Source organism: Salmo salar, chromosome 22 (assembly GCF_965601325.2).
Source record: "Salmo salar chromosome 22, fSalSal1, whole genome shotgun sequence".
Classification (NCBI taxonomy): Eukaryota; Metazoa; Chordata; class Actinopteri; order Salmoniformes; family Salmonidae; genus Salmo; species Salmo salar.
The window spans coordinates 55,355,001-55,366,922 of NC_138312.1; the positions used below are offsets into that span (position 1 = coordinate 55,355,001).

The 11,922-nt window shown below is 39.9% G+C and overlaps 1 protein-coding gene across 2 annotated transcripts; it reads left to right on the forward strand.

Annotated features, from left to right (window-relative positions):
• Positions 1 to 2,254: 2,254 nt before the first annotated feature.
• Positions 2,255 to 6,776, forward strand: LOC106611445 (deoxyribonuclease gamma). 2 transcript variants are annotated; one of them, XM_014211649.3, is made up of 10 exons: positions 2,255 to 2,409; positions 4,324 to 4,412; positions 4,559 to 4,647; positions 4,751 to 4,837; positions 4,983 to 5,095; positions 5,272 to 5,384; positions 5,600 to 5,757; positions 5,964 to 6,060; positions 6,241 to 6,307; positions 6,519 to 6,776. In XM_014211649.3, exons 2-10 carry the CDS (start codon positions 4,332 to 4,334, stop codon positions 6,536 to 6,538), a joined length of 825 nt encoding a protein of 274 aa, XP_014067124.3. In that variant the 5' UTR covers positions 2,255 to 2,409; positions 4,324 to 4,331; the 3' UTR covers positions 6,539 to 6,776. The 2 variants fall into 2 exon arrangements, with proteins under 2 accessions (XP_014067124.3, XP_082823820.1); XM_082967694.1 differs by having other exon boundaries at positions 4,327 to 4,412.
• Positions 6,777 to 11,922: the final 5,146 nt, after the last annotated feature.

The window sequence follows — 11,922 nt, forward strand, 5'->3', positions numbered from 1 at the left end:
TGTGTTAACTGTTTAAGCTATGAATTGTTTAAGTTAATTTCTGTGCAAGTTTGGCTGAAGAACCAGTTAGACACCTTATTCACTCACCACTGTCCTCTCCCTGGTCCCACACGGCGCACCCCCCCTCTCTCTTTCTGTCGCTCTCTCTCTTTCTGTCTGTCTGTCTGTCTGTCTGTCTGTCTGTCTGTCTGTCTGTCTGTCTGTCTGTCTGTCTGTCTGTCTGTCTGTCTGTCTGTCTGTCTGTCTGTCTGTCTGTCTGTCTGTCTGTCTGTCTGTCTGTCTGTCTGTCTCTCTCTCTCACTCTCTCTCTCTCTTTCTCTCTCTCTCTCTCTCTCTCTCTCTCTCTCTCTCTCTCTCTCTCTCTCTCTCTCTCTCTCTCTCTCTCTCTCTCTCTCTCTCTCTCTCTCTCTCACCCTCCCCTCTCTCTCCAAGCTGTGCAGTAGAATACAGAATAGTACTTGCTTATTTTGTGTTAACTGTTTAAGTTACGAATTGTTTAAGTTCATTTCTGTGCAAGTTTGGCTGAAGAACCAGTTAGACACCTTATTCACTCACCACTGTCCTCTCCCTGGTCCCACACGGCGCACCCCCCCCTCTCTCTTTCTGTCACTCTCTCTCTTCCTCTCTCTCTCTCTTTCTGTCTCTGTCTGTCTGTCTGTCTGTCTGTCTCGCTGTCTCTCTCTCTCACCCTCCCCTCTCTCTCCAAGCTGTGCAGTAGAATACAGAATAGTACTTGCTTATTTTGTGTTAACTGTTTAAGTTACGAATTGTTTAATGTCACACAATTTTTCAGAAAATTTGAGGTCTGGGCTTTGACTAGGCCATTCCAAGACATTTAAATGTTTCCCCTTAAACCCCTCGAGTGTTGCTTTAGCAGTATGCTTAGGGTCATTGTCCTGCTGGAAGGTGAACCTCTGTCCCAGTCTCAAATCTCTGGAAGACTGAAACAGGTTTCCTCAAGAATTTCCCTGTATTTAGCACCATCCATCATTCCTTCAATTCTGACCAGTTTCCCAGTCCCTGCCAATGAAAAACATCCCCACGGCATGATGCTGCCACCACCATGGCGGGATGGTGTTCTCGGGGTGATGAGAGGTGTTGGGTTTGCGCCAGACATATCGTTTACCTTGATGGCCAAAAAGCTCAATTTTAGTCTCATCTGACCAGAGTACCTTCTTCCATATGTTTGGGGAGTCTCCCACATGCCTTTTGGCGAACACCAAACGAGTTTGCTTATATTTTTCTTTAAGCAATGGCTTTTTTCTGGCCACTCTTCCATAAAGCCCAGCTCTGTGGAGTGTACGGCTTAAAGTGGTCCTATGGACAGGTACTCCAATCTCCGCTGTGGAACTTTGCAGCTCCTTCAGGTTATCTTTGGTCTCTTTGTTGCTTCTCTGATTAATGGCCTCCTTGCCTGGTCTGTGAGTTTTGGTGGGCGACCCTCTCTTGGAAGGTTTGTTGTGATGCCATATTCTTTCAATTTTTTAATAATGGATTTAATGGTGCTCCGTGGGATGTTCAGTGTTTTGGATATTTTTTATAACCCAACCCTGATATGTACTTCTCCACAACTTTGTCCCTGACCTGTTTGGAGAGCTCCTTGGTCTTCATGGTGCCACTTGCTTGGTGGTGTCCCTTGCTTAGTGGTTTTGCAGACTCTGGGGCCTTTCAAAACAGGTGTATATATACTGAGATCACGTGACAGATCATGTGACACTTTGATTGCACACAGGTGGACTTTATTTAACTAATTATGTGACTTCTGAAGGTAATTGGTTGCACCAGATCTTATTTAGGGGCTTCATAGCAAAGGGGGTGAGTACATACAGTATGCACGCACCACTTTTCCATTATTTATTTTTTCGCATTTTATGAAACAAGTAGTTTTTTTCATTTCGCTTCACCAATTTGGACTATTTTGTGTAAGTCCATTACATGAAATCCAAATAAAAATCAATTTAAATTACAGGTTGTAATGCAACAAAACAGGAAAAACGCCAAGGTGGATGAATACTTGTACAAGGCACTGTACATACAGAGATACGTTGCTACTGTATCTATAGATAGCGTGTTGGCCGAACCCTCTTAAACCAGTGTAGGAGTGTTTCTAATGAATATTACTTCAGTAACCTCCTTTTAAGAGAAGGTAAGCCTGATATACTGTAGTTGCAGGTGATCTGTTAGAAAAGTGTGTGGGCAGGATGTTAATGTTTTGGTTATCCTTTACTGACTGGTTCAGCTGGGGCCGCTCTATCAACTAGGGGCTGGGCTTGGCTCACACACAAGTTTCAGCCAATCAAGTGACATATGCTTGCTATAAGAAGGCCAAGCCCCTGTAAGAGAGTTACAGTTGTTCATTGCTAAACAAGATACTGCACCACATCATCATAGAGCCTATCATCCCTTCAGGTAAGTGAAGTCGAAATGGATTTTACAGATATGAGGTATTCCTTCATTTGTATGCAGACTCCAGCACAATCAATTTTAAATACTTGGAAAATGTTCAATGATTTTCTTGTTTTGCTTTAATTCATTGAGGGCTTGATGATTAATTGACAAGTTGAATCAGGTGATCTTGTCCAGGGCTACAATACAAATGAACACTGTTGGGGGTACTTGAGGACTGGAGTTGGGAAACACTGTTCTAAGCCTTCTGTTATTCTCGTGTTATTAGGGTTTGGAGGTATTTGAACTGATGGTAAAATATATCATTTGTTTTTGCAAGTTTGTCAGTGAAAGAAACCAGATAGAACATTCCTGTAAGCCCCTTCCCACACAATATACCACAGGTAATGTCTGAGCATGTTGGAGCTTGTCAACAGAGATCATGTTACATCCTTTTACAACTCTAGTGGTTTAATTTGACTGAAATATGCTGGATTGTTTTTGCATGCTACCTACATGACATTGAATTCATAATTCTGTTCCAGCCAGTCATCCAGAACTACTGTTCTGTGAGAAGAAACGCTGTTTATTGCACAACAAAGAGAAGTTAGAATCAGTCACAAGCTGTTGCTACAGTAACCTACTCCTAGTCCGTAGGCTGAGTCACTGTAGGACTAAAGTGACTTCATGTATTATTTTTATCTGTCCTGCTTGGTGGAATTCCTCACAACTAGGAATTTCACATCTGGTGAGGAATTACACATCTGGAGTGACTAAGCCTACACCTCTGAAAACTTTGTTGAAAGTACTGTACGGAAATGCTGCTTTGGCCAGGTCTCCCTCAGAAATACATTCTCATCTAACAGCACTTCCTGGTTAAATAAAGGATACATTTAAATAGTGGTACAACTGCTGGCTCACAATTGTATTACTGTATTAGAGTTGCAACCACAGACTGTGGAGCTGCGATGTTGCAACGTGTTCCATAGGGAAATAGCCCTCCATTCTGTTGTCAGCAGATCAACTCATCTTGAAGCATTTGAATTTGAACTCCTCAGCTCCAGTTTATCCAGCTCCATCCTACCTTGATCAACTGGTTTCACCTCCACCCAACCAGGAGTGACCGCTGATATGACAAGTACTCTGGATATCAAACAGAGGACCTTTAACCTAACACAATGAAAGGACATTTTTAGCTTAATCCCTTGATATAAATAATTCATTTTTTGAAGGAGACTCTAGTACAAATTAGATTTTCAGTATTAAATGTACAATGTAATGACCGTCATATTACATAGTTTGTAAACTACTATTATGTTCTCTAGCAGATTCACGTGTAGCGCTGAAATAGTCCTGTTTTTTCACACCATGAGGAGATCTTCTGGCCATTGAAGATAATGGAGGGTTGTTATAGCTCTCACAGGGCCACTGAACAAGGTGCATGACTGCACTCTTAGAAAGAGTTTTATTTACAGGGACCTTCTCTACAGAATAAAGGTCTCTAAAAGGGTTCTTTGTTTGGTGAAAAGGTTCTGGAACCATAAAGGGTTCTACAGGGTCAAACCGAAGAACCCTTTTTTAAGGGTTCTAAATAAGTGTACTCAGAGACATGCTTTCCAACCCTTTCACTAAAATAGTTTAATCATGTGGCCATGCCAATAGAAACACTACCTTTGCATCAGGAATTTTAACAAGAATCTATACTGAGTACATCCTAATGCATGTCCTGAAGCATGTTTTCCTTGTGTTGAGCCATTTATGAGACATTGCTGTTGTGCATTATCATAAAACCCACACAGAGGGCAATAAACACATGGACTATTAAACTTGTTTTGGTTTAGGTAAATACATCCTTTTTCTGGAATCGTTGCTTGTTTGATCAACTAGCAGTTCATTATAGTTTTACATGGATGTGATTTTATTTATCTCTTTTTCCAGCAGCAGTCATGAAGGTTGCATCTTTCAACATCCAGAAATTTGGGCAGCGTAAGCTATCAAACCCAAACACCCTTGCTACCCTTGTGAAGGTACAGCTATATGATTCTATTCGTGATCTTATAATTCCCTCAGAGAAACATTTGTCAAACTATCCTCAAAACAAGGATGTTATAGTACATATAAACAAATCAATTAATGAACGTTTTTTTCCTTTTTCTTCCTTTCGTCCTATCAGATTGTGTCTCGCTATGACATCATAGTGATTCTGGAGGTGGTGGACGAGAGAGGCACTTCAGTGAAAAAGTTCCTGGAGGAATTAAATAAGTAAGTCAAGTGATTTCCCTCATGTGACGCTATAAAATACACAACTGGGGAGACTCCTGGCCCTACATGATAAGTATCACTCATTACAGGTGTGTCATTACAGGGCTAATAAAAAGCAACACTACACTCTGCAAATCAGCTCTCGTCTGGGAAGAGACAAATACAAGGAGCAGTTTATGTTTCTGTACAGGTACAATTCAAACACATGGTCAACTTTACCTTCATAAACCTCTATCTGATGCCATTCATTTTTTTACATTGTGATCTGATAAAAAAAAAATACATATAATGCAGGACTAATGCTATTAAACGTGTTGTATTGTTTGTTCTGAAAGGGATGATTTGGTGGACTTGGTTGACACCTGGCAATATGAGGACAACCAGGCTGGAGATGTGGACGCCTTCGCCAGGGAGCCTTACATTCTTCGCTTCAAATGTCTCCACTCTGGTAAGGGGCACAGGAGTGCTAGAATTAAGCATGATCCATCCATATGGCATTTGATTTAGCAAATAATATGAGCGTGAACGGCAAACAGACAGACAGCTGGATATTGCAGCAGAGAGTAAAAGCCCATTCATAAACAGCTGTAATATATATTTCTCATCTCTTCCTGTGTTGCTCAGTGCTTGAGGACTTGGTACTGATCCCAGTGCACACCAAGCCTGAGGATTCAGTGAAAGAGCTGGATGAGCTTTATGATGTCTTCCTGGAAGTGACAAAGAAATGGAAGACTGATGTAAGCTCTGAGCTAAACCATTGACAGAGCTTAACACCTCCCTTGGGTTTAGAAAGTGCACTTGTCACCAAACCGTATATATGAGCCTTTGACAAGTAAAATACAAAACCAGCCACATGGGGATTTCAAGATAACTATGTATGCTCTCCTAAAAACAGTGTCCTTATTCTGGATGAAAAGTAACTGTTGTTGTTGAATGTTTCTCTCTGTACCAGAACGTCATGATCCTAGGTGACTTCAATGCAGACGGTTCCTACCTTTCTAAAAAGGGCATGAAAGCCATCCGTATCCGCAGTGACAAAAATTTCCACTGGCTGATTAAAGATGACGTGGATACCACAGCAAACACAGGCAACGATAACACTTATGACAGGTGGCTCAGTGTGATTTGTGAAATTAATTAATGAACGCCTCATGTATGAAACAGATAATCACCTATGGAGTTCATTTGACATTTCTTTGGTATTGTTTAAAGGTGGTTAAAATGTCATAAGAGCTGTCATAAAAGCTATTATAAAACTAATTTACTTGTGTGTAATATGGAATGACTGCTGACTTCCTTTTCTGATCAACATCTAGGATTGTGATCTATGGGGTTGACATGCTTAACGCCATCGTGCCAAACTCTGCCAAACCGTTCAACTTCCAGATTGCATATGGGCTTTCTGAAGAAGATGTAAGTATGCAGGTTACAGACAAATTCCATCCTGGTAGATGGTTTGATTACAATAATATAAGTAGATGAAATGAACATGTTAGTAGCCTACATTGTGACAATCTGTCCTAGAAATACAGTACATGTCAAAGTTGAGCCGTCTGACTCATGTCTCAACATGTAACTACTATGCTTTATTAGGCCCTGAAGGTGAGCGACCATTACCCTGTGGAGGTAGAGCTGAAAAGAAAAACACCAACAAAACAGAGTAAGCAGCATCATTGATCTTTATCATTGATCCAAACTTTCCTCTTAAAGAAAATTGTCAAAACGGGGTAAAGACAAAAAAACTAAACAGCGTCATCTTTACAGACAAATCATTCCACACACACATTCACATATCAATCCATACACAGACGCACATATGACCCGACACAGAAAAATAATTGTAGATATAACAAAACAAATCTGATTTTCAGGCTCTGCGACTGGGAAATAGAACCCTGTACATGGACAGGAGGACAGAGGAAGTGAGTGAAGAGGTGATGGATCTGGAGAAGAAGGCTTATAAGGATGGTCAAGCTTAGGAAAAGTTACATTGAACTGTGATTAAATCTTACCTCATTACTAGTCATATTAATACTGTATATCATATTTGTATGTCTAGTGTAGCTACTGATCTAAAACTGATGTGTATCTTGACCGAATCTCAAATAAAGATGATGGAGTGAAAATCCTGCAGTAGTTACAATACTTTATTATATCAATTTGTAAGTCGCTCTGGATAAGAGCGTCTGCTAAATGACTTAAATGTAAATGTAAATTATTTACAAGACCACATTGAAAATTATAATTCAAAAAGGTCATTTCATGTTTTCCTCTTTTTACTATTGATAGAAATGAAAGAAAAAAACTGAGGGAGAGAGAGGGAGGTGGGTTGGATTTCACAGGGGGCTGTGATTCAGCAACATATGAGTGCATGGTCTTCAAATACCTTCTTTCCAGACTTCTTGATTGTTCCACCAGCTGAACAAAAGGGAAAAATCTAGACATTGATAAAACCATGCTAAATACAGTACCAGTCAAATGTTTGGACACACCTACTCATTCAAGGGTTTTTCTTTATTTTTACTATTTTCTACATTGTAGAATAATAGTAAAGACATCACAACTATGAAATAATAATGTAGTAACCAAAAAAGTGTTAATCAAATAAAAATATATTTTATATTAGAGATTCTTCAAAGTAGCCACTCTTTGCCTTGATTACAGCTTTGCACACCCTTGGCATTTTCTCAACCAGCTACATGAGGTGGTCACCTGGAATGCATTTATTTTAACAGGTGTGCCTTGTTAAAAGTTAATTTGTGGAATTTATTTCCTTCTTAATGTGTTTGAGCCAATCAGTTGTCTTGTGACAAGGTAGGGATGGTATACAGAAGATAGCCCTATTTGGTAAAAGACCAAGTCCATATTATGGCAAGAACAGCTCAAATAAGCAAAGAGAAATGACAGTTCATCATTACTTTAACACATGAAGGTCAGTCAATACGGAAAAATGTAAGATCTTTGAACGTTTCTTCAAGTGCAGTCGCAAAAACCATCAAGCGCTATAATGAAACTGGCTCTTATGAGGACCGCCACAGGAAAGGAAGACCCAGAGTTACCTCTGCTGCAGAGGAAAAGTTCATTAGAGTTAACTGCACCGCAGAAATTGCAGCCCAAATTAATGCGTCACAGAGTTCAAGTAACAGACATATCTCAACATCAACTGCTCAGAGAAGACTGAATCAAGCATTCATGGTTGAATTGCTGCATAGAAACCACTACTAAAGGACACCAATAATAAGAAGAGACTTGCTTGGGCTAAGAAACACGAGCAATGGACATTAAACCGGTGGAAATCCTTTCCTTTGGTCTGATGAGTCCAAATTTGAGATTTTTGGTTCCAACCTCTGTGTTTTTGTGAGACGCAGAGTGGCTGAACGGCTGATCTCCGCATGTGTGGCTCCCACCGTGAAGCACTGAGGAGGTGGTATGGTGTGGGGGTGCTTTGCTGGTGACACTGTCTGTGATTTATTTCAAATTCAAGGCACACTTAACCACCATCTGTTTTGCTCTTAGTGGGACTATCTTTTTTTCCAACAGGACAATGACCCAACACACCTCCAGGCTGTGTAAGAGCTATTTTTATTTATTTAAAAAATATATATTTCACTCGGCAAGTCAGTTAATGACGGCCTACCCCAGTCAAACATGGACATGCGCCACCCTTTGGGACTCCCAATCACAGCCAGATGTGATTGTTAAGGGAATTTTCAATCCCAATAATGCATTTAATCTTTAACCAATTCAACGAGGTTTGTAAGACCCTGGATTCACTAATAATTGGGCAAAGTCTCAGATTTTATAAAAAAGGTTCACAGATCTTTATTCATGAGAGCTCTAAAGTCAAAAATGAGGACTCAGTCCTTTTATAATACACACACACATTCCTATCTTTAGACCACTCCCTGCTCAAACAACCAGTACTTTTCCACTAACCACAAAGAACCATAAATTTTGCCACATTCTTCAAGGCTTTCACCTCCCCTCCCCCGTTGGGGCCCTCTTGGTTTGAAAACCTCTAATGATTTTCTATTATCTACTCTATAACTTCACTCTGCTTACATCCCTACTAAAGAATATAATACCCTAGCATTAAAATTCCTACAGATCTACACAAATCCTTGTTTTATCTTCTCATGATTCTCAAACATTTCACACTATTATACAATTTCAGAGTGGAACACTTTAGCCATTATATTAACACATACAAATTATTATATCAGTGATGCAGCCTGGATTTTAACCAGGGACTGCAGTGATGACTCTTGCACTGAGATGCAGTACCTTAGACCGCTGCGCCACTCAGGAGCCCTATTTGACCAAGAAGGATAGTGATGGAGTGCTGCGTCAGATGACCTGGCCTCCACAATCGCCCGACCTCACCACAATTGATTTGGGATGAGTTGGACCGCAGAGTGAAGGAAAAGCAGCCAACAAGTGCTCAGCATATGTGGGAAATCCTACATGACTGTTGGAAAAGCATTCCGGGTGAAGCTGGTTGAGAGAATGCCAAGAGTATGCAAAGCTGTCATCAAGGCAAAGGGTGGCTACTTTGAAGAATCTAAAAGCCGAATATATTTTGATTTGTTTAACACATTTTTTTGGTTACTACATGATTCCATATGTGTTATTTCATAGTTTTGATGTCTTCACTATTATTCTACAAAATAGAAAATAGTAAAAATAAAGAAAAACCCTTGAATGAGTAGGGGTGTCCAAAACTTTTGACTAGTACTGTATACAGTATATATGTATATTAAATCGGGTGTATTTGAAATATTTTCATTGTTTTGATAGTTCCTTACTCATGATGGTTAATTTGTGTGTACCAATTTAATATTATTCCAGCGAGCCTGGCCAGAAGTAAAAATATGTCAAATTTGTCTTCCATTTTGAACGGTTTGGGCTACAGGTGAGCGGTTTTCTGCATTGTTATTTTTAATTTAAAATTTTAATTGAACCTTTATTTAACTAGTTAAGAACAAATGATCATTTAAAATGACACCCTACCACAAGGCAAAAGGCCTCCTGCGGGGATGGGGGCTTTGATAAAAAATACAAATAAAATATAAATATAGGACAAAACACACATCACGACAAGAGAGACTGTCACGTCCTGGCCAGTATAAAGGTTAATTAGTATTATAGTTTGGTCAGGACGTGGCAGAGGGTATTTGTTTTATGTGGTTCGGGGTGGTGTGTTTGTGTAAAGGGTGTTTGATTTAGTATTTCCGGGTTTTTGGTTGATGGTCTATGTGTTTGTATTAGATGGTTAGTCTAGTGTGGGTGTTTCTATGTTTGGTTAATTGGGGTTGGGACTCTCAGTTGAAGGCAGGTGTTGTCTATCTGCCTTTGATTGAGAGTCCCATATATTAGGGTGTGTTTGTGTGTGATTTGTGGGGGATTATTCTGTGTATAGCCTTGTGCCTTACCAGACTGTCAGTTTGTCAATTGTTCCGTGTATAGTGTAAGTATGCCTAACAGGACTGTCAGGTTATCGTGAGTTTTGTTTTGTTATCTTGTATACCCATTTTGAGTTTATTAAATGTTCAAAATGAACTACATCAACTCTGCTGCGTATTGGTCATCTTTTTCCCACGATGATTTCGTTATATCGTCCTCCGACGAAGAAATCCCTGACAGAGACAACATAATACTATATAAAGAGAGACATAAGACAAGAACATAGAAAGGCAGCAACACATGACAACACAGCATGGTAGCAACACAACATGACAACAACATGGTAGCAGCACAAAAACATGGTTCAAACACTATTGGGCACAGACAACAGCACAAAGGGTAAAAAGGTAGAGACAACCACAGACACAAAGCCATGCTCCGTTTGTTTTTATGGTAGAGGCTGTGTTTTAGGTCAGACCAGAGCCATATATTAAGAAATAAATGACTGGCGAAGCCTAATCAGACTTGCCTGTTGTAATGGTTGTCACAGACAAAATAAATGCCTTTGCTGGTGATGCATGCACATCGAATGATACAACAGCCTGAGGACACTGGACTTGAAACAGTGATACAGATGTAACCATGTGCCCTTTGATGTTTCATCTGACCGCCAGTAGTGCTTCCAAGTCAAAATTCCATGTGCATTCCACAGGTCACAGTGAGTGTTCAAAAAACAATGATCAAGATTAGGAATAGTTTCGCGGCACACCTGAGAGTTCCACAGGGCCCCTATTTATTTTAGCCCCTCATCAGGGCAAGTTCCAACATGTCATGACCAGGATGGCATTCCATGCAATTAAAAACAATAAACGTCTTGACATGTTAGCTATGTCATCAAACCCTAAAACGTGATTATTTTGTATTGTTAGAGTAAGTTTTGTTGTAATGTTAGTGTCGGAAAAATCTAGGCTTATCCTGACGTTTACCGTGTCTATACACTATTAGCACATACCAGACCTTTGAGCGTCTAGAGATATCAACTCTGGCAGGGTAGCCCTGGGGCAGAGGGCTGCATTTCTGCAGAATGCCTGCGTGACCTGCTGGTCTGGACAGAGGTCGGCATTTTTCATGCTGCGGTTGGGAGCTGTTGTGAAAACAGACAACTTTGGGAGATAAATATGTTTGTTGTCCTACAGATTATTTGGAGACGTTCTACTTTCTGTTTTGTATGCGTTAGCCTAGACCTACCTATTGTATTATAATCACTTATTTGTCGCATTATTCACACCTTCAGAATTTGCTGCTTCAAGTTAAGTAGCCAACCTCCAGTGGTGTAAATCACTTAAGTAAAAATACTTGAAAGTACTATTAAGTCGTTTTTTGCGGGTATCTGTACTTTACTTTACTATTTATTTTTTTGACAACTTTTACTTTTACTTCACTACATTCCTAAAGAAAATGATGTACTTTTTACTCCATACATTTTCCCTGACACCCAAAAGTACTCATTACATTTAAATTCACAGCAGGACATGAAAATGCTCTAATTCCCACACTTATTATCAAGAGAACATTTGTAATGTGGAAGCTGGGAGCCAGGAAGCAAGTACAGGTGGTGAGTTTAATAAGAAACGATACATGGACCGATACAAGCGTAGTATACAGAGAAGAAACACATAGTCAATACTGCCTGGGGAATGGAACTAAGGAGGTGACAGATATAGGGAAGGTAATGAGAGTTAGTTGACTCAGAGTTGAAGGAAACTCTGGGTTTTTGGTTTTCACAAAACCAGTTCAGCTTAACTCCGAGTCAGTTACTATGGCAACATACTCCGTAAAGCTAACCTGTTCGCTGGCAGGTTTTCCTCAACT

Bases quoted from the DNA above. Each gene is read 5' to 3' on its own strand.
- LOC106611445 (XM_014211649.3), top strand. From the start codon at position 4,332: ATGAAGGTTGCATCTTTCAACATCCAGAAATTTGGGCAGCGTAAGCTA. The intron at 5,096-5,271 runs GTAAGGGGCACA...TGTGTTGCTCAG, and splicing joins CTTCAAATGTCTCCACTCTG to TGCTTGAGGACTTGGTACTG. The intron at 5,385-5,599 runs GTAAGCTCTGAG...TCTCTGTACCAG, and splicing joins CAAAGAAATGGAAGACTGAT to AACGTCATGATCCTAGGTGA.